The sequence below is a fragment of the Fonsecaea pedrosoi genome (genome assembly GCF_000835455.1).
Source record: "Fonsecaea pedrosoi CBS 271.37 unplaced genomic scaffold supercont1.4, whole genome shotgun sequence".
In the NCBI taxonomy this organism is placed as follows: domain Eukaryota; kingdom Fungi; phylum Ascomycota; class Eurotiomycetes; order Chaetothyriales; family Herpotrichiellaceae; genus Fonsecaea; species Fonsecaea pedrosoi.
The window spans coordinates 798,668-825,216 of record NW_013550612.1 but is presented as its reverse complement, the minus strand read 5'-3'; the positions used below and the strand labels follow the sequence as shown (position 1 = coordinate 825,216).

The following is a 26,549-nucleotide window of genomic DNA, read 5'->3' as shown; positions in this document are numbered from 1 at the left end:
CATTACCAAAGACGCCCCGATGAACATCACCCATTTCCCCACGTGATGCACAAAGTCTGGGGCCCCGTCATTCTACCGAACCATTTTCCTTGTGTACTAAGGCGAATCTTTTCGGAGCAACCCACAGCACAATCTATTGAACCGACAGAAACCACCTCGGTTGAATTATGGGGTCGGTTTGGAGTGGAGGTTCCCACTAGTCCCGAGTCAGGCCTTTGGACCTCACATCGCCACCTCTCTTCCTACAAGTTGTGTGGAGCTTCGGCTAATTCCCCTAGCAATCTTGTTCCGGTTGTACAGAGGCGGCTCGGCGACACTTATCCGTCGACAAGGTCCAGATGACCCCATGACTGGCAATCTGGCCGGGAGCCGCAATGCGAATTACTTGTTAATTGGTTAATTGTAGGGTTGAGAGCTTGAGGCAACAGGCTCGCGAAGCACTAGGGTCCTGCTTGAGAAGTCAGGCGATTGAGCTCGTATCTCTGAACGTCGAGTCATGCCATCTGGGATATACTTGTACATGGATCCTTGACATTCAATCGCAAACCAGGACCCTATTAGTCCGTGTCCTTCAGTGTCCAGGCACACGAGGGCTGGCCATATCACACAAACGAGCCAGCTATCTCTAATTCAACTGGGGGTGCCATATCACATGGGGAATAGAAATCAAGCTCAGGTCTAACCAGCCTCTATTCACGAGTCTTGTGTCCAGAACTGCCCAGAACAGAGGTGGACGCAGAGCTCCCCGGATCCATCCAGACATGTGGCGACCCTGTCAAGTTTAAACATGTCTAGAAATAATGCAGTGCTCTGTACGAGGTAGTCCCTGATCCTCTTTGTCTCCTCCCATCCACGAGAAAGGCTCGAGTGGCCCATTGATTTGACTCCGCCACTCTCCACGCCAAGCTTGGACCGAACTTGCGTCTCGCCTCCCCGCAAACCGCAATACGAAGACAACTTTCGTCTCTCGACATGCTCATGAACTTGTGGTCGCAACACGACATTTCTTCGAACGCAATAGCAGACTAGAGACATCACAACTTTTGAATAAATCACCCACGGCATGACCATGACCGCCGTCGATCACAGTCCTCTGCTGGACCTCGCTGAGGTTGCCAACAATATCAGACCACCGCCTCTGACCGAGGGTCGAAGCGACGCTACACCGCGCAAACGGGCCAGGATTGCCTGTTCTTCCTGCCATTCTCGCAAAGTGCGCTGTAACATTGTTCAACACGGCCCTCCTTGCTGGAATTGTCGTCAAGATGGGAGCAAATGTATTGTTCCTCCACCAAAGGTCCGAGGGTGAGTCCTCTCCCAGGAATCGCTAGCTATTGACAGTCCTATGACTTTGTTAAACTCGTAATTCGGTCCAGACTGACAGGCAGATGTATTCATTGAAGGAGACGACCAAAAAGACTGCCACAAACACCGGATCGAAGATCGGCTACTCCAGTCACGACTGGCTCGCCCCGGGCCAGCATTAGTCAAGGAACCGAAATGGTTGATTCTTTACAAAAGGCCTCGTCAGCAGTTCACAGCGAGCGGACACCCACATCATCGACACGTACGGGTGCTGCTCACTCCACAAATCATAATCAACCATCAGACGCTGCTAGTCAACAAAACTGCACATCGTCAACGGCAGTGCAGGATGACGACGAGGGTGACAATGTCGCGGCTTACATGGATGCGATGAATGATCGACCCATTGAACAAGAACAAGCCGCAGTACCACTTTATCTTGGTATGATTAGCCTCCTGGTGACCTGCCCGCCTGCTAAGATAATGCGACACAGGCGAACCGCATCTTCTGTCATTTGTGATGGATGTCTGCAACTCTGGGCACCAGTCTCACTACCTGGTGCCACGCGCCGCGGCTCGCACGCTTCCTTCAGACGACTTGACCTTTTTACGAGTCAAGGGCTGCTTCTCATTACCTAGTCCCAAGGTGTGCGAAAGTTTGTTGAAACACTACTTCCACTACGTCCATCCACTGCTGCCGATTGTGGATGCCAACCGGGTGCTCACTCAATATCACCACGAAGGTGACGCACCGTGCGTGAACCTGCTCCTCTTGTGGAGCATGTTCTTTGCCGCCGCAAATGTGAGAAAGAAATCCCTTTGCGTCTTATAACACGTTCACGACGAATGGCACTGACTGGAGTTGTTGTGCATCTAGTTTGCAAGCCCTGAACTGGTCCAGGAAGCCAAATATGCTTCGCGGAAAGCAATGAAGAGAGATCTGTACCAGAGAGCAAAGGTTTGTCGATATCAATTGCTCTCTACTTCTTCCCTGTCACTACTATAGTAGCTATTCAGCCCGCTAACTTTCGTGGCGTCTTGGTATAGTTATTGTATGATTCCGACTACGAAACTGACAAGATCGTGGTCATTCAAGCGGCGCTTCTACTCAGCTACTGGTTCATCGACTCCGAGGACCGCACTGGCACCTACCATTGGATAGGCATTGCCATCAGCCTTTGCCATACCATTGGCCTGCATCAAGATACCCAACGCCCATCCTTGAAGACGGCTACCTTACCCAACGCCCAACACGCCCTATGGAGATCGATATGGTGGTCATGCTTGTGCCGAGAGACTTGGATCTCTTTCGGTATGGGGCGCCCGATGCGGATCATGATGGAGAACTGCAACGTTCCCATGCCGACCCTCGAGGACGTGATGCTGTTGTACGGAAATGACACGACCCCCGGGCGAGAATCTCTCATGCCCCAAGAAGTGCCCTCGCTCGCCCTGTGTTGGCTCAAGATGCTGAACACGACAGTGGCACTGTACAACATCCACCGGACACACTACGGTCCTAACAGAGCAAAGTCCTCGACGGCTGACATTGCCCGTGATCAAGACATGTTGCTGAATTGCGCCCAAATGCCGTCTGCTTCCGGCACCAGTCAAGGCATACACCAGCCCTTGAGACTGGTCCAACAGCAACTCGAACTCATTGAACAGTAGGGCGTCCTCTCATTAAACCCGCCGTTCATGTGTTAGTGTTGAGGGCAAAGGCTGATTTGTTCGTGCCAGCTTTATCTCCATTGCCCTGTACAGACTGTACATACACAAGGCTCCGTCAGACCTCAGCCCCGAACAGTACGAGTTGTGGCGGCCTACCATCATGGAAAAGGTGTACGCTTCTGCCTCTGCAGCCAGCACAGTCCTTGTAACTTTGGGGCAAGCAAGCCTCATCGATCGCTGTCAATCAATCATGTAAGTCTTGGACATGTCTCTCGTGTCTTTACTTCTTCAACGCCAGAGTCTCTGCGTATGCAGCAGAACCATCTGACTTTTTGGCTACCGACTCTAGAATCACCGCGATTATCCCCGTCATGCAAATCCACCTCTATGGCTCGGTTTTCTCAGACGGGCTGCGCCAAAAATTCAGCATCTACCAATTAGACATGTGTATGGCCGTGCTTGCGGAACTGGGCAAGACCTTCTGGGCGGCCGACATGACTTACAATATCTTCTCCGAGGCCAAGCGGAAGATCAAATCCAAATTCGACAGACAACCACCCGTCCCGCGACCTTCTAGTATCACATCGCCAGGGTCTAACCACTGCATCTCGACGCTGACACCGACACCAGCCCAGCCCGTGACAGCCGTGGGCAATCCGGCGAGCCACGGCCAGACTTCCTCGTCAATGGATCTTTCAGAGCCAGACCTGAGTGCGCTGCTGGGCGGTGAACTGTTCCTCTCGGCAGATAGATGTCTATTTCCGGACACGATCTTTGAGTACGTCTTCCCTTCTTCCATAGCGCCTAGACTTCGTGAATTCCATGCAGGTGACTTACACTCAGCATCGTCTATAGGCCTGGTGGCGAATGGGACTTTGATAGCAACACCTTTATGAGTCCGTCGGGGTTTATGAACTTTGAGAACACGAACGAAGTGGCGTTCATGTCTCACGAGACGTGAAAAGATGATGAAAGCGGTCAGTGGAACCGAGATACGGCACGGGAATATACTGTTCGAAGAAGGGGACGGAATTCTGTCATCCCCCCCCCCCCCCCCCGGGGGGGACCCAGAGCTTTCACCCGGTGATTATGCGGTGTGAGACTGGGTTGTTAGCCGATGAAGAAGAGACAGAAAATCCATCTTCGCAAATCCAAACACCCATCGGTTCGAAAACTTGTGTGATCCTCGAAGTGTCCTTCAATTCATCCGACTTGGTGACTCGGGGTGTTCGAGCTAAGGGGATCGCTGGGAAACAATCCGGATGAAATTGAGGCGGCTGTGAAATTAATCTCTGATGGTAACATCGAGCCGATTGTGACAGAAGTTCCAACCCCCCCACCATGAGCGGCAGAAGGACCCGGAAGATTTGCGCAAGGCAAAGTACAGGGGCGTTTATACACGAGGGGCCAGGGTAGCCCACAGTCGAGCGTCCGCCGGTATACACCGGATTGGTCAAAAAACCCTCCCGTGGAGGGAAACAAATATGAATATTGTTCCCCCCCCCGGGGTTTTAGACATCCTGAGTGATCTGTGCACTTGCTGTGCTGTTGAATTCAGCAGGTGGAAGATACCGCGGGAGATGGCCGCCGTCCTTTTTGGCATGCTCCTCATAATGCAGACGTTGGAGCGTAGACTGGAGCATCGCCCTAAACTTGTGGTCTTTGAGGATGGTGTCGATGCTTGGTGGGATGCCCCCGTACGGCATGATGTCGTCGTACGTTTCGGGAAATGCTTGGAAGAATTCGCAGTCCATGGTCCATGTGTTGATGTCTCGAAACGTCTTTTCGTACAGACCCGAAAATTGGTAAAGACCGGTTTCGTCTAGGCGAAAGATGTCGCCCAACTCATATGGCCAGTGAAGCCGGAACGATAGGGCAAAAAGCTTCCAAAATTTATTGTTCAATAGCTGTGGGTCGGCAAAGGTGAAACGTTCTCGAAGTCCTGGCCTGCATTGTGTCAGCTCTTCGATTTAAGTCAGTCTATCGGTTGTATTTGGCTTCCGCAACAATCGGACATGGAAAGTCCATCTCCGCGACTTCGGCCATTTGAGAGAAACGGCTTTGATATACGAACGACATGGCTTCAACAGGGGCGGTGGCCCGATCTTACCACGCAAAATAGTCTACTACAGTCGAATGTAGAAATTGTAGCTGAGATGGTCTGTTCTAGGATCAACTCCGAACAAAATCTCAACATGATGTTTCCATAAACTCACCTTGGCCGGTACCAGGGAGGAAGATCATTACAGGTCCACAGACCGATGAAAAACTGCAGGAGAGTTAGGGTGGAGGTCTTAGGTTTGCGATCTTCGACAATCCGTACCAGTAACATAAAATGGACAGCACGAAGCATGGAGAGTCTCGTTGTGACTTCGCTGAGGAGAAAAAGACCTTCGTCAATGTTGCGAAGAACGTCCCACAGAGGACAGCGACGCGCTAGAGGCTGTAGACTATCCCAACCTCGAAGGACCCCTCGGATCAGGGCGTTCTGATTGAGTCTGTCGTCCAGACAAACCAGGCCACGATCGATATTGTAAATGCCTTCAAAGGCGGTATTGAATCGTCCCAAAAGAAAGGTACTCGTTTCGTTGCCGAACTCGTACTTGATGTGCTCGCCCGGCGTCAGGCGTACTCGGTCTGGTGAAGGATGAGCCGGTAAATGTAGGGACGGCGCCACCGCGCATGACGTTTTACCGAAAAGACTGCCTTGCTCTGGAAGCGGCTGCGCTGGAAGAACAGTATCCGCAATTAACCACGAAGAGGTATCAGACGGTGCAAGTAGATCGTCCCGCAACGGTTCACCCACATCTTGACCAGTCCAGGGATTCAGTGACTGCTGAGACGGGGACATTGTCTCGTGAATTCTGGCATTGTCGCAGGCTACCACGGTCGAAGGGTCGGTGCAACCCATCGCACCCATGACGCTCTTGAGAGAGCTTCTCAGGTGGGCCAACTCTGCATGGAGCATCTTTGCGGAAAAGTCGACCGCTTCCTTCTTGCGGCGTTTCGTGACCCGGTCCCGCTCTCTCTTGCGTTCACGTTGTGACTGCGTCAGACTCCGACCACAGGACCAGTTTGACATTGCGAAAATTCTGGGTTGGAATGCGTGTATAGAGGAATGCTGGAGGGGATCTGCTAAGATGAAGATGGAAGAGGAGTCGAGTTGAAGGTCGAAAGCCTCCCCCCAGCTTCGTCGATTTGAGATGGGGGCACCAAAGACTACTGGACTGGCAGACTGGCAATAAAGTCACCCTTTTTCCTTCATGGCGAAATCTAGAAAGCCTTTTGACCGTCGCGGCTGTACTGGGACCCCGCCTCCAGAACGAACCCCGCATTGTGGAACGAACCCGGCGCATGACGGGGCTTGGGCAATGATCTGAAACTCCTAGTTTCGCCAGAAGCAGAAGCGGGAGGTAAGGCTTCCAAGGTTCCTGCTGGGGTGAAACGCTGTCGCTGGTCTAGTCGTGGCTCTTCTAGCATCTACGATTAATAACAGGGTACGTGGACTAGGCTATTTATTCCTTACAGTACTATGATATATACTACGTACTCAACCCGGCAACGGGCGAGAGCTATGAGAATCGTGAGCCGGCCTCAGAAAGAGTCTGGGTCTTGTCCTTGTCTAGGACGGCTCAGGAAGTGTGGTCCTGCCATCGCCACGGTCAGACTAGTCTTAAAAGATGGTCGGTGCCGACGCAGTCCCACTGTGCGATTCGCACATTCGCTTAACCGTGGGCTACGCAAAGTATCGCCCGCGAATCTTTCCTCTCTCGAGCGGGTCGCACGCCAGCGCCGCCGCCATGCATGGTGAAAATGTCAGTGGACGTGTCAAACGGCATTGGCCAATGCTGGGCCTGCCATTCCGCATGGTCTCCATGGAGTCGTTGAGCCCTCATCTCAAAGGACGGGCAGACCCTGGTCCTGGGTGTCTCTACGAAGGTGAGAGATGATAAAAAGCTTCACCGCGGCTGCGACATTGTCTTCCACTCTGTGCAGAACTTGGACAGACCTCAATCAAGCACAGTCAAGGTAATTTTTTGCGTCACCATTCACCATGCCCGCCGGAGAACTTGCTGTGAACAGCTTTTCGATCCCCCAACATGCACCACCATATCCGATCGACACATTATAGTTCAAGCTCTTCTGCTTGCGGTAGAATACTCTACAACGGCAGAAGTAGCGACGGCAGTCATCCCAAACGTTTTCGATATTGAAAATGAACCACCATGTCGGTCTTCCGTCTTCAACTATCACATGAGCACGGTCGGGGCATACACTGAATACGTCCATTGGATTGAGCGAAGTGGAAAGGTCAAACGTACGACTACGTCATCTCGCTTGTCTTGGACAACGAGTCTGCGATCTATGGTGGTCGGGAACAATGGGGATTTCCCAAAGCCCATGGCGAGGTCACCCTGGAAGTGAAAACCGACTCTCGCAGCAGCATGTGGTACCGATGGGATTCACCCCGGAAGCGCGGCACACGTCGCCACCAAATACAGATGCCAGCAAACCAGCCATCGCCTTACGTGCCATCCCTTCAGTGAAACAGGGAGCGCCGCCAGACGTGAAGGAGCGGACAGCCACTCACATGGATATCTCAGGAGGCGACCTCTGGGTTGGCAGAGGTTCCGTTGCCTTTCCAGTTCAGTCCGAATGGAACCCTTATCCAAAGATGCCTGTTGTGAAAGTGGGCAACGCGTTCTACTGGGACAGTGCTGATGCGAATTTGGTATTGAATGATGTCTCTAAGTTGTAACGGACGCTAAGTGGTGCGGGCACACTCGCGATCACCCAAAAAGATCACTCAAGACTTGCGCTTTCTTTTTACGACAAGCATTTCCTAGGTCTGGTTTGCAATGGACCGGCAGACTCTCTAGTAGAAACTCATAGTCTGATAATTTTGGATCTTGCCGGCCATTCGCAACCAAGGGGTGTTTCAACAATAGCAGAACACTCAAGAAAACAAACACGATATACTGGCTTTTGTTCAATGTTATGATGCAGACTGTTAACTATCACGACCGCCATGAAGCCATCAGGACACTCTCTGGCCGTAATCTGAGCACATTCTTGACGAGGATCTGTCGACCGTCTTTGAGGTGAAGAAAGCCATAGTACGCCCCAATCCCCGTCCACCACCGACCCCACAAAGACTGCGAGTCGTATGGAAACAGGGGAATCTCGCGTCGACTCGAGGGAAAATCACTCAAGAATACATAGAGTGCGAATCGCACGGATTCGTTTGAGGTGCAGGCGAGCGAAAAGCCTCGTTGCTGAGTTCCCATTAAGCGCAATCATGACCTGACCCTTGTGACACTGCCTTTCCTAAATCTGGAGAGCGCGTTGTCGCTTCTGTTCAACGAGAATTCGTCGCTGTCTCCGCAGGCTGACCAGAAGGGGGGTTCAAAACTACAAAACCAAGGGAGTCGTATTCGTCACGGTCTGAAGACTTCTATGTAGGACTATTCTCGCGAAAACTATTCCCAAATACGTCCTGCAATTTATATTTCCTTTACCCAGTCGGCCGAGATTATTGAATTGGCTGGACCGCAGCTACGGCAAAGATGGGCTTTATTCAGGCTTCGAATCAGAGGCAAGGCAACGACAGCCTCGTCAACGAATCCGGAGCATTTCCAACCGAGAACGCAGTACAATATGCCTATCCCAACACCTATATGGGCAAGCCACGCTCGATCCGTATTGTTGTCATTGGTGCTGGCGTCTCTGGCATCGCTGCGGTAAAAATGTTCAAGGATCGATTCAAGGACAAGCCTGTCGAATTGGTCATTTATGAGAGAAATGCCGAAGTCGGAGGGACATGGTTGGAAAATCGGTATCCGGGGTAAGTAGGATTTGCTATTGGACAGATCCGTCGTCGGAAGTCTTAATCGAAGTGTTTGCCATGTTACCTGTCGATGCTGATCTCTTTCAGCTGCGCATGCGACGTTCCAGCTCACGCCTACTCTTACTCGTGGGAAGGAAATCCCAACTGGAGCCACGCCTACGTAGGAAGCGTGGAGCTGTTCGATTACTTCAAGAGTCGTGCTGTGGCCTATGGTGTATATGACTACGTCCATCTCGAGCACGAGGTTGAGAGCGCAGAGTGGAACACAGAGACCGGCCAATGGGACCTTCGTGTTCGAGACCTGAACAACAAGAAGTCATTTGACACTCAAGCGGAAGTTCTCATCAACGCAGCAGGATTTCTCAAGTGAGTCGTCTCCGAATCCTCCAAATCGCTTTCGATAGATCACGCTCACACATTCGGCATGCAGTAAGTGGAAATGGCCTGAGATTCAGGGCATCGGTGAATTCAAAGGGCACCTGGCACATTCTGCGAGATGGGACGATACCTATAACTTTACCGGTAAAACGGTGGCAGTCATCGGCTCCGGTTCGTCGGCCATTCAGATTGTACCTGAACTACAAGGCGGTGAGTTTGTCTGGCCTTACAAGAGGGAGCACGGGATGTTACTGAGAGTGCCTACTGTAGTCGTCAAACACATGGTGTCCTTCAATCGATCTGCGACGTGGATCTCACCAGAATTTGCTGCCGACTTCGCCCCAGAAGGACGCGAAACTGCATTTTGCGCCGAACAACAAGAAAAATGGACCAACAACCCGGATTTATATCGAGCATACCGGAAAAGAATTGAAGGCGCAATGAATACGTTCTTTGACGTTCAATATAAAGACTCGGTTATTCAAAAGGCAGCATTCAAGACCATGAGCGAAGCCATGGCCAAGCGCCTAAGCGCAAAACCTGAGCTGGCAAGCACGATCATTCCCAAATTTGCGGTTGGTTGCCGAAGGTAGGCTAGTTCCTGGCGGTGAAAGCTTCGCCTCTGCTCGATACTGACGCGGTGCTTCTTCCAGATTGACTCCTGGATATCGGTATCTCGAGTCTCTCGTGGAGAAGAACGTCGATGTTGAGACACAACCCATTCTGAAAATTGATCAAACCGGCATCGAAACTCAAAGCGGCAAAGGGTATGAGGTCGATGCCATAGTTTGTGCAACGGGATTCGACACCTCGTACAAGCCAGCGTTCCCGGTGTATGGTTTCGGCGGCAAGGATCTACGAGAAATTTGGAAGGATGAGCCAAGATCTTATCTGTCTGTGGCAGCTAGTGGATTCCCCAACTACTTCAGTGAGTACTACCCGCGTGCAGTGCCAGCTTCTCAATTATGGACTTGACTCACAAGCATCAATTGCAGTCATTGGCGGACCAAATTTCCCGCTGGCAAATGGAACTCTGATCCCCTGTCTCGAGAAATGCCTCGAATATGCATTCCGGGCAGTTGACAAGATCCAATGCTCTGGCGTCAAATCACTTCACCCCAAATCTGAAGCGGTCGATGAATTTCAGGAGCACAAGGACGCTTTGATGAACGACCTTGTCTGGACATCTGGCTGTCGATCATGGTATGGAGTCCTGGAACTCTGACAAAGCACGTGCTGATTACCTGTCACATAGGTATAAGAATGGAAAAGTTGACGGTAAAGTATTCGGCCCATGGTGTGGATCTTCGATCCACTTCCTAGAGTTGATGGACGAGCCGCGATGGGAGGATTGGGAATTTGAGTACACAACGAAAAACCGATTCCAGTATCTTGGGAACGGTAGGACTCATCGGGAGCTCTCTGGTGGTGGTCTCTCGTACTATGTGAAGTAAACCGGAGACGAAAATGCAGAAGCACTTGGAGAATTCCGCCTTTAGCTTTGTCACGCGCCCAGACAGCCATTGTCGCCTGGTAAGGGGGCACCACCAACCGGTCTGCCAACATTGCTGGAATCTGGGCCTTTTTCATGTATTGTGCCGTGTACGCACTGACCTGGGACTGCACGTCGTACGTGTATGTCTCGGATATTTTGCCCTCTCACTTGCGTGCCAAGGGCGTAACACTCTCTATCGGATGCTTGTACTTGAGCGTATGTACTCTGATCACATAAGTGGACTTTCGTCTCCCAGGACTTCGATTGAACTGGCCAACGTTCAGTAACAGCGGTGCTTTATATGCCTTTGGGGACATTGGATGGAAATACTTCCTCGTATTTATTCTTGCTGGCCCAGTCGGCGCCTTGCTTGTTTGGCTTTACGGACCAGAAACCAAGGGTAAAACTTTGGAAGAGATTGGCGGCATCCTCGGTGACGAGCTCGCTGTCCCAGAGCTGCATCCTACAGATGAGTCTCATATCACACGGAAGAGAGCAGCCTAAGGATGAACCGGCAACGGGAAAGGGCCACATTGGCTTTTTGTCTCGAAGCAATTGTTTACCATTAATGTCAATCACCATTACCCCATTCCCTGTCCTTGCAATCGCAGCCCACCCACGCATGAGTGAGGCCAGTGAAGCCCAAAGTCTTTGGACATGCGGAGTGTTCCTTCTGGGCCGTCTTAGAATGCAGAGCCTGGCTTGACATGCTAAAACGACTCAAGGCCTCGGCCAGACTGCGGCGAGAACATCACCACGGTTACGATGGCGTATTCTTCATCATGACGACACGTTATTGCGGTACATGACAAGAATGAGGTGCCTGAAAGGGTCAGCACAGGCGACAGTTAGATGGTGAAGCAGTATAATTTCAGACATTGTTACCACAGATGCATGATGCTCGAAAAGACCTCTCCCTCCTCCTTCGGAGTGCTCATATGGCATAGTTATGTTGCTGCAGCCCCGATAGTCTGACTCCGGACAACTTGGATCTTGAAAGTTCTCCGGCTCAAGAACCCTTCCGTTAGGTGTATACTAACTGGCTGTTCTCCGTGCTTCAAAGTGTAGAGGTCATTGGTGGACGCGTTAGTGGAGCTCCTCCTGGGTATAGAATGCGACTTCCTTCATCTTCTCCTTTTCGTTGTTATGGTTTGCGCTGTCATGGCCTAGCATCGTGCAGAGCTCACTGTAATTGATGGTTGGGCTAATACCTAGTGGAACTGCGGTAGAGGGTATAATGTCGTCGTACATTTCAGGGAATGCATCGAAGAATTCCAGATTCATTGTCCATGAACCAATGTCCCGGAACTTCTTCTCGAATAAACCCGAGAAGCGATATTGGCCATCATCTCCAAGGCAATAAGCCTCATGTCTATCATCAGGCCAGTGGAGCCGGAAAGAAAGCGCAAAATATCTCCAGAATTTGTTGTTGAGAATTTCGCTACCGGAGAAGGTCAGTCGTTCTCGAATCCCGGGCCTTGTTAGTATTAGTGAGAGGGTTTCCAAATTTGAACAAGGAACGGGGTCCGATCTCTCGAGCGGCTGACTCTTGATCATCGAGAAAGCCTGATGGATTGCCGTTTTGTCAGAATGACTTACCATGCAAAATAGTCGACCACAAGATCGTGTGAGACTCGAAGCTGGGATGGTCGGTTTATACAGTTAGTGCCGTGGGAACATCAGACTCTGGTCGTGAAAAACACTTACCGAGGTCGATACCATGGTGGAACGTCATTGAAAGTCCAAGCTCCAACAAAAACCTGAAGAGTAATGTCAGTAGTTCACGGCAAAGATGTATCATACGCTGGAAGGACGCACCAGGATCATGAAATGTACCGCGCGTAACATGCACAATCTGTTCAAAATGTCACTGAGGAGAAAAAGGCCCTCGTCTATGGTGCGAAGGACGTCCCAAACCGGGCACCGCCGGCTTCGGGATTGTAAGCTGTCCCATCCTTTCAGGACGCCGGATATCAGGGCGTCCTGGTTCAGTTGCTCATCTACACACACCTCATCTCTGCTGATGCTGTAGACACGCCCAAAAGCCTCGTTGAACTGCTGAAGCAATGAGGTACTAGTTTCATTGAGAAATTCAAAAAACAAATTGTCACACCCCGCAGGCCTTGCATTGCCTCCTCCATGCGGCGAAGTGTGGCCCCCATTTTGAGAAGAGAGCTCGTCGACTTGTAAAATTGCGTCCGGGGTGATCATAGTTTCAGCAGGCTTGGAGATCGAGTTCGGCTGGGGGTGGGATATATCTGTATTACGGAATAACTGCCATGAATGTTGTGATGACGGTGGTACTGTTGGGACCGGGGCGCCAAAGTCCTCGGGTACTTCGGCAGACGATCCTCTGCGCATGATAACCCGTACAGCGTGGTCTAGTGAGCTTCGCAGGCTGGAGAGTTCCGTCTGGATCATCAACGACGAAAGCTGTTCAGCCTGTTTTCGCTGACGTTTCGTCAATCTGTCTTTTTCTCTCTTCCGCACTCGCTGTTCTTTGGAAAGCGTGCGTCCACAAGTCCAACTTGACATGTTGTGTCGATTAGGATGTTGACTGGGTTAATTCGAAACGGTAGGCACGTAGCCTTATGAAAGTGTAGTGCTGGGGTACGAATCATTTGTACGACTTATATCCTGGGCTTCGCTTCCCCCCGCCACAAACCCCCCTTCAATACCCGGCTTAAATTTATGACCCGAGGCACAAATCTCCGCATCTCATTCGGCAGTTCCACGGAATTATAATACTAGGTACTTCCGTTATAGTCGGCTTCTTCCTGCGGTCGCCGCCCAGATCAATACCTGAAAACATAGCCTCGAAAGCCCTCGTCAATCACTTTCTGTAGCTCCTGTCGATACATGCCTAGACCGCCAAAGTAGAATCTTGTGGCGACGGTTTTTCCGGGAACATTTGCTCCGAAAATCCATGACTGACCTTCCTTGAATAGCGAACCCGTCGAGAGATTCTCGCAAAGAGCAACCCATGCATCCTCGCTAGATTGGTCAGCTTCAACACTGACACCCGTCTTGTGTTCTTGTCGACGCTTTTCTGTCTCGGCAATCAACTCGGTGATGTATTCAACCTGACTCTCAATGAGTGAAGGAATGTTGCAGAATGCACCTTGAGGTCCAGTGACGACAAAAAAGTTGGGGAATCCGGCCACAGTTGTTCCCATGTAAGACCGAGGACCTGCGGGTTTCCAGTGCTCCTGTAACGTTGTTCCATCGCTGCCAGTGATCTCGATTCTCATGTAGTTTCCCTCGATCGCGTCAAACCCTGTCGCGAAGATGATGACATCCAGTTCGTGCTCGACGCCATCGGCCGTCAAAATTCCATTCGCTGTTATCCTGACGATCGGAGACTCTCTCAGGTCGACAACATCAACGTTGTCCCTGTTGAATTGTTTATAGTAACCACCATCACAAAGCGGTCTGCGGGCATAAAGTTCTGTCGGCAGTAGTTTCCGCGCTTTGACCGGGTCCTTGACAATCTGCTGGATCTTGCGTTTGATAAAGTCGCAGGCGGCTTCATTTGCCTCCCGATTGAAGGTAAGATCGTTAAACCCTCCAAACATAAATCGGAAACCATTGCCCTGCTTCCAGAGATCCTCGAAGATTTGCTCCCGTTCTTCGGGAGTGAAGCTATTGAACGACCTCGTTGACTCCTTCAGCCCGAACCCACAGATACTCTTTTTGTTGTCCTCTATAATGGTGTCATAGTTGGCATTGATTTGCTCTCGATACCCAGGATGTACTGGTCCGTCCCCGCTGGGTACAGAGTACTGAGCATTGCGTTGAAAGCAGACAAGACGCTTCGCCTTGCTGCCCAGATCGGTGATCACCTGAACGCCGGTCGAGCCTGTACCAATGACTCCCACATTCTTGCCAACTGTTTCAACATCTGGCTTCCAAGAACCGGTATGGGTAAGCTGCCCCTTGAAAGTTTGCAACCCTTCGATGGCAGGAAAATTTTGCTTGGATAGCAGCCCCAACGCTGTCACCAGGTATCGCACTCTGAGGGTGGAAGCTTCCGTCTGCCCATTTTTGAGAAGGTGACACACCCAGGTTTTGCTCGTGTCATCCCAAGCTGCTTTTGTAAGGGAAGTTTCGAATTGCATGAATTTTCGTAGGTCATGTCGATCGGTGACGTGGTTGAGATACTTCAGAATCTCTGGCTGCCTAACGTAGTGGTGTGTCCAGGGATAGTTCAGCAAGTCATCTTTGTCCCATGTATATCTGTATAAGTAACTCTCAGTGTCGCTCATGGCACCTGGGTACCGATTCCAGTACCACGTGCCCCCGACATCACCAGCTGCGTCGATTACTTTCAGTGTAAGGCCAAGATTGCTCAACATATAGGACTGATAGATGCCGCCAAAGCCTGCGCCCACGATGAGCGCATCGTAGTCCACTTTGATGGCCATAATTTGGGAAATGACAAAACTGCACAGGAGGCTTTGTTTCTGGTTTGATGTACCCAAGTATGGGAAGTGAATCCTTCGGCGCCGCGATATAAATTGAGATTTTTCGGGTTACGAACGTAGCAAATTACCACTTACTGTCCGCAATTTCAGAATCTCTTTATTCATTGATGACGGCCACTCGAAAAAGCAACACACCTGATGGACAGTTACCTTCTTCGCACTGCCGATAGAGCATCCGAGGTCCCGCAGCTGGTGGGCGCTCAGCACTTGATGCTTGTTTTGAGTTTGTGCGATTCGCTCAGGACCCGAAAAATTGCGAATCACAGTCAGGAAAAGAGAGGCAGAGAGATCGGATAAATGTACCGAGGCCCGTTAACCCTTGACAACAGGGCTATGCAGCCAAAAGGAGTGAACTAGTGAGCTTCTATGTATGTATGTTGTTAGCAGAACACGTCTTTCAGCGTAAGTTCTCGTTTGAGTGCTACTCTCTATGCTGCGTGGTGCAGTGGATGGCACTGTCTCCTGCGCCCACGCACTCCTCCTTGTGTTCTAAGGGTGTTTTTTTTTCTTCGGTTGTTTGGTGGTGCTACTGTTTGGTATCGTTCCCAGAGGCAGCCTTGTGCACGACCTCGTATCGCAGATGTCCCCTGGTTGACCGGTCATCTCATCTCTTTGCAGAGACCGATTTACTTTGTGTTAGTATATAACACTTTAGTTGCAACCTAGAATAACTATCTAGTCATAGTACTTCTTTGCTTTGATAAAGGCGTCGGCGACATCATAATCATGGCCAAAAATGACTTTGGCTTGGAACCGTTTCTGTATACTCTTGAGCCGCCTGCTTGAATTGATCCAAGCTTTGTAGTCTCTAATCAACCACCCATGGGGGTGTTCAAGGTCATAGTTCTCACGAACGTGATACTGATCTGTCGTCCATAACCAGGTTCCGTCGTTCTCGAGGTTGACCTGCATAGCATATAGCCCAGGTGTATGGCCAGGAGCGTGATGCAGTGTGATGCCCTGAAACAGATTGACCTGTGCTTCGTTCAACGTTTGCCAATTCAATCTAGTAAGGCTCAGGTAGCTAGGGCTTGGTTGCAGAAAATCTGTGATCAGTGAATGCGTTGAGACATAGAAAAAGGGGTTTTTCTTGGACTTGAGCCAGGGCAGCGCAAGACAGATTCAGAGTTGAAGGAATCGATCGAATGCAAAGTTCTGGGGATTGAACTTTCGCAAGCAGCTCAATCACTCACAGAAACAGGCCCCCTTCGTGCTTCGTAGCAACCGCCCAGCACGCATATTGAAATTCGACTTCATGCACATAGATAGGAACGTCTGTATCAAAAAAATGCTCTAGTCCCCCAGCGTGGTCCATGTGCAAGTGGCCGATAATGACGGCCCGAACGTCCTTGATGTCGTTCCCTGTGGACTTTATGGCTTCTGGTAGCTTGTGACAAACATCGTAATCCGTCCGTGGAAACATGTCGGTTGCTTGTGCTCCCCACTCCTACGCCATTTTGAAGATGTTAGCAGCAAATTCTTGCAAGATCCCAGCATGACTCCAGGCACATCGAATGTCAATGGAGCTGCTGTTTTGTGGCCTGGAAAGCAGGGCGCGCACCTTCTCGACGTCCTCCGCACTGCCCGTCTCGAAAAGAATGAGACCTTCAGTGGGATGTTCCAACAATCCAGCAATCAACATGAGCTTTCGACGCTTATTCGTGGGGTTTGGATTGCTCGAAGAACCTCCATTGGCACCTAGAAGAAGCCTTGCAATGTCAGAGCCAGCGATGTCAGACAAAGTCGCCCAGGTACACCGTCCTTACCATCCCTCGTCAACATCTAAACTTCCTAGGTTGAGAATGTGCATCTTGGTCCCTGTGGGACATTGCCAGAGAGACATGGCATTCTCAGGTGCGATAGTTCTCGCCATGCCAAGGAGGTTCCGGACTTAGGGTCAGATTGATATCTTTTAATCCCAAGCACTGAACTTCAGTGTGTTAACGTCCAACGTCAACTGTAGATGTTGTCTATGCTGTTGACCTGCATGCAAATGGTGTGCTTGCCCATGACAATTACTGGGAGATTTTCAATTCCCAGGCCAAGATTTTGGTTCGCCGACAGCTGGCTGCCCAGGGACCTGCCACCCAACTGCTCCCCATGGGGGAGTGGGCGGATGTCCCCGTGCCCAGGCAAAGCAATATTGGTTCGTTACAACGATTCTCGGGTGCGAATCGCACATTTCCTTGGAGGGAGGCATAAATCCCACGAACCAGTAATAATGTCTGCGATCGAAAGGTTCAAATTTGGCGGCGATCCACCAATCCTCACGTTCACGAAATAGACTGATTCCGCACACGGGCATGTGGCATGCCCCAGACCTTGTCCCTCCCTGGCGTTGTCGTCGAAGCAACACTCCAATATTTCAGAACAAAGAATGCACTTTACCTGCCTACATGTCTACAAGTACATAGACGTGCCTGTTTACTTTCAACAACTCAACCGTCCCGGTGACACTACCATCGTGTTCCATTCTCCTTCGAAGTTCGACTCTGCCCCGACGACTCGCGAATATAAGCCAAGAACACTCCGGCATGGCATCAGCATCGATCGCGCCCTCGGGCGCACTGGCGAACAAAGTTGCCATAGTAACTGGTTCCTCTAGTGGTATTGGTCGCGAGATTGCCATCGCCTACGCCGCTGCGGGCGCATTCATTGTGTGCGCTGACTTGAGTCCTAAGACCGCGAAAGCAAAACATTCAGAAGATGGCACAGCTCCCGGCGTCCCAACTCATGACCATATCAACTCCGAATACAAGAGTTCGTCAGCAGGCGACCGCCAGTCTCGGGCGATTTTCGTTCAAACGGATATGACGCAATCGTCTTCCGTGAAAAATCTAGTGGATAAGACCGTTGGCCAATTCGGAAGACTCGATGTCTTGGTTAATAACGCAGGCATTTTAGCTGAGGCCGGAACTCCGACGGTGTTTCCGCGCATCCATGAGACACCCGAGTCTGTCTGGGATGCCGATATGGCGGTCAACGCAAAGGGTGTCTGGTTAGGTATGAAATATGCTACCGAACAAATGTTAAAGCAAGAACCACATCAACCCAGCATGGATCGCGGTTGGATCGTCAATATTGCCTCGATCGTATCTCTGGTCGGGTATGCGGGCACCAGCTCTTATGATGCTTCCAAGGGTGCGGTGCTACAAATGACTAAAGCCGTGGCATTGGAATACGCAAAGGACCGCATTCATGTCAATTCTTTGCATCCTGGCTTCACCGACACGGCGCTACTTGAACCACTTAAAATAGCTGGTGGTCCTGATGCAACCCGGAGGAGTCTGGCAGATTTGCATCCTTGGGGGACTGTTGGGCGTGCCGAAGATATCGCCAAAGTTGCCGTGTTTCTCGCAAGTGATGGGGCAAGCTGGTGCACTGGCGCTCCGTTCATTGTCGATGGAGGTTACTTGGCACAATGATTGTGTCCGTGGTCAATTGAATGACGACATGTCTAATGGCAACCCAAGAATTGGTTTCAAGGCCTTAGTCCAAAGGCACTGGGACGAGTATTGTTTGTTCGAGCAGGATCGCACACCAAGGCTTAGTACGTCGGGGGGTGGTACGATCAGACAACATCTCGAATGGCATTGAAGATATCTATATGAAGCAGATCTTTGTCAATAACCGCAGAACCTTTAGACCCTCTATGTATTGCCTCGTCCTGATCTTCGCGGACTAGAATCGTTGATAGACCTGACAAATGAGCCGAACCGTATTAATTCTTAGAGGACATGTTTGATGGCCGAGTGCTTCCGCTCCAATTCAGCCATTTCTCTCAACACGCGCTTGAGAATCTTTCCGTTAGCCATTCGGGGCACTTGATCAATGAACCGTACTCCGCCAGTCAGTGACTTATAGCGCGCCAACCTTTCTCTTACATACTTCTGCACGTCTTCCTCGGTCAAATCGGTCGGGCCCACGTTCGGTTGCCTGACAACATATGCTCTTGGCTTTTCCTCCTCCACAGATTCACGTTGTCCAATAACCCCTACATCGGCAACGAGAGGATGGGTGAGGATCACAGCTTCTATCTCCGCTGGGGCAACCTGAAACCCCCGGACCTTGATCAGGTCTTTGCTTCGGTCGACAACTCTGAACAGGCCTGACTTCTTGTCAACGAGAATGGTGTCACCGGTCTTGAAGAACCCCTCTTCATCCCAACTTTCCTTCGTCGCAGCGAGATTATCGTGGTAGCCACGCACCACGGTCGGTCCCTTGACACAGAGTTCACCTAGACCAGTCTCAGTCACATCCTGACCCTCGGGGTTGATAAGCTTCATCTCCAATCCAGGGAGCGGAACTCCCACGGTGCCATATATCGGCTCCCACGCTTTTGGACAATCACCATAGTTCAGGTGGTTTGGAACAATGGTCGCAACGGACGATGTCTCTGTCATCCCCCATAACTGAGTCATTGAAGCCTCTCGTGCCAAGCAGCCGTGGAATTGTTTCTGCAACTCAGCCGATAAAGGTGCCGCGCCAGAGTACATATTTTTGACGGATCTCAAGCTGTATTTGAATTTCGGTGAATTTGGGTCCGCGAAACCGCTATTCATTATTTGCAGGATCATTGGCGGGACGACGAAACCTTCAGTGATGTTGTACTTTGGATGGTACGATAAGAATGGTTCTAGATCGAACCGTCGCATAATATATGCCTCCCTACCCTCCCGGAACTGAGAGACCAACACCGCCGGCAACGCTCCCACATGGAAGAAAGGCATACACAGTACTGCACGGAACGTATAAGAGCGGGGATTCATTTCGTAAAACAGTTGATGCTGAGCCACGAGGTTTCGGTGAGATGTTGCAGTGCATTTCGGAAGGCCAGTTGTTCCTGACGTGTAAAAGTAACACGCTGTCGTGTTGTATGATAGCTCTTCATCATCGAACCGAATCCAAGCTGCCGTCCCATGTTCCAACAAAGATTGCCACGAACGTGCGTTGGCGACACTTTTGCTTTTTTGGGACGCATCGCCTGGTCCCAAGGTATATTTCCCATCCAAGAGGAACAAATTATCCTCTACGGAAAGGCGAATCTTTGGGAGGATGGTGTGAAAATTGATCGATAGTGCTGGCTCCGCAAACACAAACCGAACCTTCGCAATCTTGAGTGCATGGAGTAGTTCGTAGCTTGAGTAGCCAGGGTTCGTACCAACAAAGACTGCACCGACGCCTATAACTGCAAGGCAGATGATAGGATAATAGAGAGAGTTGAAAGAGTGGATGCACACAGTGTCTCCCGGTCTCACCCCAACAGCTCTCAGACCAGCGATAAGTTTTAGGATCAGATCTGTCGCATCTCGGTGGGAGATGTAGTTCGAGGGGTTTTCCGGGTCGATAAGCACCTTTACCAAGATGGCAAGGGATCAGCTTTGAAAATTACATTGAATGAACGATCTTGACGGAAGACATCAGCGTACCGGTTTATCCTTGTCATAGGTCGGCCTGTCGAGGGTAAAAGACACCACGTCCTTGTTCGATACTTTCAAGCCTGGGGAGACTGGAAATGGCATGTCGAGTTATGAACATGTATAGAAGAGTTCTAGGTTGAAAAGTGTGGTTGCTGGAGACAAAGAATGTGATGGTACATGCCTATCTTGTTCAAGACAACGAGGCCAGATAATGTTGCCCTAACCCTGATCGGAAGGTTAGCAGAATAATTTCCACCGCGGCACACAACAAATCCGCAGGTGCGCTAGATAGATTTCCTTGCCTAATCAATCAAGTTATTCCACTCACAGATAATCCTTAGCCTTGAATAGGCGCACCTTGAATCTAAGTCACTTGATCTTTATTCAGAACAAAAAATCTCTTCGACAACCCTTGGCTGAATCTCGAACTGGATGTAAATTTTAGATTTCGGGAGAGGCTCGGGCGTAACCTGCAGCGACCCGGTGGTGCTACATATCCACATGCTGTTTACTCCGTACCTGTGATTGGGAGTGATAACAAAATGCTGGGAAGCTATTTACCCGGGCCGCGATTGGACCTGACCTAACTACATGTAGGTAAGGATGAACCCATAGTCAAGTAGTAATAATAGCAGTGCAAGGTTAATGCGTGCGAATCGCACTAGTATGTAAATGTGCGATTCGCACCAGTCACGGAATGTGTTTTCGGTAACACAGCCCATTCGTCCAAACCCTACCTCCCCACCAAAGGCCATTTCCAGCCTGTGGGCCATATCGTGATCTGTACGGAGCACGGCACCTACGGAGTACTCAGCTCTGCTTACGAGCTTAGACCCGTTCAGCCTTGCTGTGTGACCAGGCTCACCTGTATTCTGTAACAACCCCATTAGTGTCAAACGGCATGCGAACCGTGCACGATTTGTTCTACTGGCTTGCGGGACGCTGTCAACACTCAATAGGCCGTTGAGGGAGTAGACGCGGTGGGGTGATCCAGATCTGCTCTCAGACTCCTTGGTAGACGATTATGCAATATGTCTAGTTATCCCAGCCCCAGTGAACCGCGGGATGGTTGCAGGGTAAAATTACCACCGAAGTAGAGAAATTTTAACGTGTAAATTCGGACCATTATTACTGGGGTATCTCGCCACGGGTCAGAGACCGGAGCATTGGTAGCCTGGCATAAACCCGGCCAATTCCTGGGGATTGCGCAGCCTGGAAGTGGAACGCGGGCGACAAATCGATCGCTGCTCCTGGCTAGGGCCACCTTTCTTGCCTCAACACTTTGGAATATACTTTGGTTGACCATCTCCAGACGATCTCATTCACAATATTTCACCTACGCCGTTTCAATACACGAACAGTTATATAGAGAAGGAAAGACCAATTTACATCGTTGTCGTGGGTTGCGGATTAACAGGTATAGCGGCGGTAAAGCTCTACAAAGAAAGCGTTCCTGATGGGGATGTTGAAATGGTCATTTAAGAAAAGAATGCGGACGTGACGGGAACATGGCTGGAATATCGTTATCCTGGGTGAGTGTACATGCTTTACGAGTCTCGCTTTCTCCGAACAGGTTACTGACAAACTTCTTCCATACAGGTGCGCTCGCTTGTGATGTCCCTGCTCACGCATACACTTACTCCTGGGAGGGTAATCCGCACTGGAGTCGGGCTTACGTCGGCGCTGAAGAACTTTACAAATACTATGAGGGCAGGACCGAAGTGTATGGAGTTGCTGAATCTGTACGACTCAACCAGCATGTGACGAAAGCACAATGGGACGGTGAATCAGGCAGATGGACGCCCACCATCAATAAAGAACAAGACGGTACAACGTTGACTGACGAAGCAGAAATAATTTCGTCAATGCTGCGGGCTTTCTCGAGTATGCTCGTGATGGTGCATTTAATCATATGAAGTGACCAACGACTCTGGTAGTGCCTGGAAGCGGCCAGACGTCCCTCGATTGCACGACTTCAAGCGTAAGCTACTTCATTCAGCTTCATGGGCCCCGTCCTATGACTTTCAAGACAAGGTGGTAGCAAATATCGGATCGGGGAGCTCCGCTATTCAAATGGTACTCAAACTACATCCTGGTACGGATTTTCTTTGCGAAGAAATAAGTTTGCCTTTTAGGAATCTAATGCGTTTAATGGTGGTGAAACATTTATACGCCATTAATCGATCTAAGACATGGATCACACCCGAGTTCGCGGCTGACTTCGCTCCTCAAGGCCGGTCAGCGTTCTTTTCGAAACTCAAAAATGGGACATGAACAAGGACGAGTTCCTCACTTATCGAAAGAAAGTCGAGTGTCAATAATGAGTTTGTTTTTCGATTTGCAATACAAGGGTTCCGTGCCTAGCTAGCCCCAGGTCATAGCCTCTGACTTCCTTTGCCCAGTGCCTAAGTTCGAACTTGATTGTCGTCGCTTGACCCCGGCAAGAGCGCCACCCCTAAGCTCTGTTTGCTCCTGCTCATTTGTATTCTTAGGGACACGGCTACCTGGAGGCATTGGCATCGAACAACGTTACTGTTTGAACTGAGAAATTACACGAGTGACTCTGACGGCCTGGAGTTTGTGGATGGTTCAATCATTACAGTAAATGCATTGATCTGCGCTACTGCTTTCAACAATAGTTACAATCCGACATTCCCAGTCGTCAGCTACGCCTAAGATCTCAGGGACGTCTGGGCTAATGACCCTACTGGATACCTGACAGTGGCGGCCGCCGACGGGCTAAATTACTTTGGTGAGCCTCTGCTGTCTGTGCTACGTTCCGTTGTTTTGCATTGAAGACGAAGGCTGATGACACATGTAGTGATGAGCGGACCAAACTCCCCTCATGCTAATGGATGATTACTGCCCTGCCCCGAGAACAACATACGCTACGCGTATAAAGCTGTTCAGAAGATTCAATTTGATGGAATCAAGTCGTTATCACCTAAACAAGAAGCCGTGGACGACTTTCAAGCTTACAAGGATTCTCTAATGAAAGATTTAGTTTGGACAGGTTCTTGCTCTCCTTAGTACGGACTATGCTCTGCTCTCGGGCATGCGTCAATCTCAGTATGCTCCTAATATCTTTGATTTCAGGTACAAAAAAAGGCGACTCAAATGGTAAAATTTGCATCCGTGGTGGCTACAGGGTCAATGTCTCTATCGCTGCTTTTGTCGATATGTCAATTCGGTACAGCCACTGAGACAATCTCGAGAGGCTCAACGAGGCATTTCCCTCCATGCACGTCTGGATAGCGGCCATTGCACCTTTGAAGAATCGCCACTTTGGTGTGGTAGAGGTCTTTTCAGTGGAAGTGCGTAAGAATCAGGTCCGGGCTTGACTTGAACGGAGAACAACACGAATGGCACGGAGGCCGGCTGATCAGCTATTTCTTCTTCTTCTGCTTCTTCTGCTTCTTTTTTCATAGACTGTCCCAGCCACTCTATAGCAGCCTTACCACGGTTCGACTATATGTACAGGTATCCCCTATATCTTGCTTTGAGAAAATCAAGCTATCCTCTCACGACGGCTTCCTGCGTTTGCTTTGATATTGGTTCCTCCTAACAGGTTTAATATCTGTTCTGTATCTCCGTATTTGTTAGGCCCTTCCCGGCCCGCCTCTGCTTCTGTGTGACAGTATTCACTCGTCTATGCCGGTGTAATGTAGTGTCATGGGCGTGGGCGCCTGGAATTGATCCACGGTCCCGTCCAGTCCTTTGTTCTGTATGGATGGATCTTTATCGCCGAGATGCCCGTGCGGTTGGCCCCCCCTGCAATAGTCGCTTGTTTGGGGTGCGCTGCATAAAGTGCCGATGTGACCGCAGTGGAAGGACTTGAAGTGTTAGAGGCGTGCTCATTGATATGTCCCCGGTTAGTACTCGCTCTCGAAGTCCGGGACGCCACCCGCAACCGGACGTGTCGTCACTACATCCTTCGCATGGATAGTATGCCGCGGTGTCAGCCGGCTGTGCAAGTGGCAGTCTATGATGTGTCTGAAAGATCTGTTCTGAACTATACGTAGTGTTGGGAGCAATAGTGTAATTCGATATGATGACTTCCTCAAATTATACTCTCTGCACAGTGGACTGACTCTTTCCCTTCAACTCCGCCTCTTCGCCGTGTACGCTTTACTCTTCGGTGCCGTAAACTGTGGTCGCGCAGGAAGATGGAGTGCCGAAGTCCATCTTCCGTCGAATAGATGTACATGGAGGAGGCGCCACCCTCCTCCCGCGTACGAGGGCTATGATGTTGGGTGTTTCATGAGGCTCGGAGGGTGATTTTTCTGGGACTTGGACGGGAGGTGGGAGATCGTCGTTCACCCTAATCAGCTGTCTCAATGCGATAATTAGCCTCGAGGAGACAGCGGGCTGTAAGTCTCCTAGGGTGAAGATTAACCCTGTCTACTCGGTACGGTTAGTCATGAGCTCCTGTGTCCCCTCCCGCCCCCTATTACGATATACGCCTATTATTACTCGTCGTTTGCGTGTAATTTTCTTCCCTACATCCCATCAAATGATCTTCATATTGCCGTAAAATGTGGCATACCCTGGCTATAACACTGTCGGGTCGGCTCAGGAGAGACTGGGGCGAGGGATTTGGAGATATAAAGCAGGACTTTTCGCGGGTTGTGTGGAAGGCGACGTCCAGCTCTCGCGGCAGAGGCTTCACTTTTGCTACCGGAGGCTACATCGCCATACTCATCCCCATGGCCACAAGTCGCACCTTTGGTGCGTCCCTCGTTCTCTCGTGGTCTTGTGGTGGTCAGTCTGCTGACCGGGATGAAAGGCGGCCTCTGAGCCGAACCCAACTTGGCCGAATTCTTTAATTTGACGCCCGCAAACAACGGCGCTGTGGTCGTTATCTATGTCGTAGGCCAGCTAACCGCCTGTCTCCTCGCCGGCTAGCTGTCCGACATGTTCGGCTGCCGCTTCGGCATGGCCCTCGGGGCGCTCATCTGCTTCATCGGCGCCGTCGTCTAGGCTGCGTCTCAGTCTCGCCCTGATCTCATGGGTGGCCGCTACATTCTAGGTCTCAGATCCGTCATCTGCAACGCCTCGGGTCCAGCCTACGTCGTGGAGATGGCGTATCCCGCATACCGTGGCTTCCAGACCGGCCTATATCAAGCCATGTTCTTTTGCGGAACCGTCACCACGACCTGGCTCGAGTACGAGCTCAGCTACCTTCCGGCCGACTCGGTGCTGGCCTGGCGCCTCCCTCTCGCCATGCAGGCTATTCCAAGTCTCGTTCTCCTGGCCTGCGTCTACTACATGCCCGAGACGCCGCTTTGGTGGATGGCGCGCGACACGGCCGACAAAGCCAAGGAGATCCTGGTCAAGTACCATGGCGACGGCAACGAGAATTCCGCCATTATGACTCTAGAAATGTAAGAAGTACTGCTCGTTGTGTTCAAGACTGGATCCGACAAGCGATAGTGGGATTTCGGGGAACTCTTCAACACGCCTGGTGCACGCTCCTATCTGTCGTGGCCGTAGCCTGGTTTTCTGAGAGAGAACTTCCTCCAACCAGCTACTATCTTCCGTTGGTGGGTAAGACAATGCCAATGAAATTCAATGGGGTATCTGGCTAACTGAGCAAGCTACCTAGTCGCCACCGTCGGCATCACGAGCGTCAAGACGAAGCTTCTCCTGAAGGCGCTGCAGACCCCTGTCATGATGATCGCCTCGCTAAATAGTCTCTACCTAATTGACCATTTCAACCGCCGCACTCTCCTCATGATTGGCGGTACCCTTATGACGTGCTCCACGGCTATTATCACTGCCTGTATCGCGCAGCATGCCGTCAGCAAGGCTGTCAGCGGAACCATCTTCTTGGTGGCCTTCGCCGTCTGCTGGGCACGTAACGTTCAATACGGAGGACCTCTTTCGACGACAGTGTACTGATAGTTGTCTCAACCGGTGCCCAATCAAGCCCTCTATCCATCCGAAGT

The 26,549-nt window shown here is 50.7% G+C and overlaps 13 protein-coding genes across 13 annotated transcripts; 8 read left to right on the top strand and 5 right to left on the bottom strand.

The window, feature by feature from the left end:
* Nucleotides 1–1,063: 1,063 nt before the first annotated feature.
* On the top strand, nt 1,064–1,487 carry Z517_06085 (uncharacterized protein; the record flags this gene model as incomplete). The annotated part of the gene is made up of 2 exons (XM_013427827.1): nt 1,064–1,305; nt 1,385–1,487. 2 exons carry the CDS (start codon nt 1,064–1,066, stop codon nt 1,485–1,487), a joined length of 345 nt encoding a protein of 114 aa, XP_013283281.1.
* A 13-nt stretch (nt 1,488–1,500) lies between these two features.
* On the top strand, nt 1,501–2,976 carry Z517_06084 (uncharacterized protein; the record flags this gene model as incomplete). The annotated part of the gene is made up of 4 exons (XM_013427826.1): nt 1,501–1,747; nt 1,800–2,107; nt 2,183–2,263; nt 2,353–2,976. The coding sequence occupies 4 exons, from the start codon at nt 1,501–1,503 to the stop codon at nt 2,974–2,976; spliced, it is 1,260 nt and encodes a 419-aa protein (XP_013283280.1).
* A 160-nt stretch (nt 2,977–3,136) lies between these two features.
* On the top strand, nt 3,137–3,937 carry Z517_06083 (uncharacterized protein; the record flags this gene model as incomplete). The annotated part of the gene is made up of 3 exons (XM_013427825.1): nt 3,137–3,228; nt 3,326–3,754; nt 3,832–3,937. 3 exons carry the CDS (start codon nt 3,137–3,139, stop codon nt 3,935–3,937), a joined length of 627 nt encoding a protein of 208 aa, XP_013283279.1.
* A 550-nt stretch (nt 3,938–4,487) lies between these two features.
* On the bottom strand, nt 4,488–6,058 carry Z517_06082 (uncharacterized protein; the record flags this gene model as incomplete). The annotated part of the gene is made up of 2 exons (XM_013427824.1): nt 4,488–4,923; nt 5,193–6,058. The coding sequence occupies 2 exons, from the start codon at nt 6,056–6,058 to the stop codon at nt 4,488–4,490; spliced, it is 1,302 nt and encodes a 433-aa protein (XP_013283278.1).
* A 1,299-nt stretch (nt 6,059–7,357) lies between these two features.
* Nucleotides 7,358–7,735, top strand: Z517_06081 (uncharacterized protein; the record flags this gene model as incomplete). The annotated part of the gene is made up of 1 exon (XM_013427823.1): nt 7,358–7,735. One exon carries the CDS (start codon nt 7,358–7,360, stop codon nt 7,733–7,735), a length of 378 nt encoding a protein of 125 aa, XP_013283277.1.
* Nucleotides 7,736–8,543: 808 nt separating this feature from the next.
* Nucleotides 8,544–11,201, top strand: Z517_06080 (uncharacterized protein; the record flags this gene model as incomplete). Its single annotated transcript, XM_013427822.1, has 8 exons — nt 8,544–8,821; nt 8,912–9,190; nt 9,255–9,412; nt 9,473–9,791; nt 9,856–10,130; nt 10,198–10,405; nt 10,458–10,603; nt 10,936–11,201. The coding sequence occupies 8 exons, from the start codon at nt 8,544–8,546 to the stop codon at nt 11,199–11,201; spliced, it is 1,929 nt and encodes a 642-aa protein (XP_013283276.1).
* A 582-nt stretch (nt 11,202–11,783) lies between these two features.
* Z517_06079 (uncharacterized protein) lies at nt 11,784–13,232 on the bottom strand (the record flags this gene model as incomplete). The annotated part of the gene is made up of 3 exons (XM_013427821.1): nt 11,784–12,174; nt 12,405–12,457; nt 12,516–13,232. The coding sequence occupies 3 exons, from the start codon at nt 13,230–13,232 to the stop codon at nt 11,784–11,786; spliced, it is 1,161 nt and encodes a 386-aa protein (XP_013283275.1).
* A 260-nt stretch (nt 13,233–13,492) lies between these two features.
* Z517_06078 (uncharacterized protein) lies at nt 13,493–15,121 on the bottom strand (the record flags this gene model as incomplete). The annotated part of the gene is made up of 1 exon (XM_013427820.1): nt 13,493–15,121. One exon carries the CDS (start codon nt 15,119–15,121, stop codon nt 13,493–13,495), a length of 1,629 nt encoding a protein of 542 aa, XP_013283274.1.
* A 735-nt stretch (nt 15,122–15,856) lies between these two features.
* On the bottom strand, nt 15,857–17,054 carry Z517_06077 (uncharacterized protein; the record flags this gene model as incomplete). The annotated part of the gene is made up of 4 exons (XM_013427819.1): nt 15,857–16,187; nt 16,375–16,628; nt 16,743–16,890; nt 16,948–17,054. 4 exons carry the CDS (start codon nt 17,052–17,054, stop codon nt 15,857–15,859), a joined length of 840 nt encoding a protein of 279 aa, XP_013283273.1.
* Nucleotides 17,055–17,715: 661 nt separating this feature from the next.
* On the top strand, nt 17,716–18,606 carry Z517_06076 (uncharacterized protein; the record flags this gene model as incomplete). The annotated part of the gene is made up of 1 exon (XM_013427818.1): nt 17,716–18,606. One exon carries the CDS (start codon nt 17,716–17,718, stop codon nt 18,604–18,606), a length of 891 nt encoding a protein of 296 aa, XP_013283272.1.
* A 303-nt stretch (nt 18,607–18,909) lies between these two features.
* Z517_06075 (uncharacterized protein) lies at nt 18,910–20,703 on the bottom strand (the record flags this gene model as incomplete). Its single annotated transcript, XM_013427817.1, has 2 exons — nt 18,910–20,535; nt 20,611–20,703. The coding sequence occupies 2 exons, from the start codon at nt 20,701–20,703 to the stop codon at nt 18,910–18,912; spliced, it is 1,719 nt and encodes a 572-aa protein (XP_013283271.1).
* Nucleotides 20,704–22,109: 1,406 nt separating this feature from the next.
* On the top strand, nt 22,110–22,517 carry Z517_06074 (uncharacterized protein; the record flags this gene model as incomplete). The annotated part of the gene is made up of 1 exon (XM_013427816.1): nt 22,110–22,517. One exon carries the CDS (start codon nt 22,110–22,112, stop codon nt 22,515–22,517), a length of 408 nt encoding a protein of 135 aa, XP_013283270.1.
* A 3,091-nt stretch (nt 22,518–25,608) lies between these two features.
* On the top strand, nt 25,609–26,502 carry Z517_06073 (uncharacterized protein; the record flags this gene model as incomplete). The annotated part of the gene is made up of 3 exons (XM_013427815.1): nt 25,609–25,985; nt 26,129–26,148; nt 26,207–26,502. The coding sequence occupies 3 exons, from the start codon at nt 25,609–25,611 to the stop codon at nt 26,500–26,502; spliced, it is 693 nt and encodes a 230-aa protein (XP_013283269.1).
* Between the last annotated feature and the right edge of the window lie 47 nt (nt 26,503–26,549).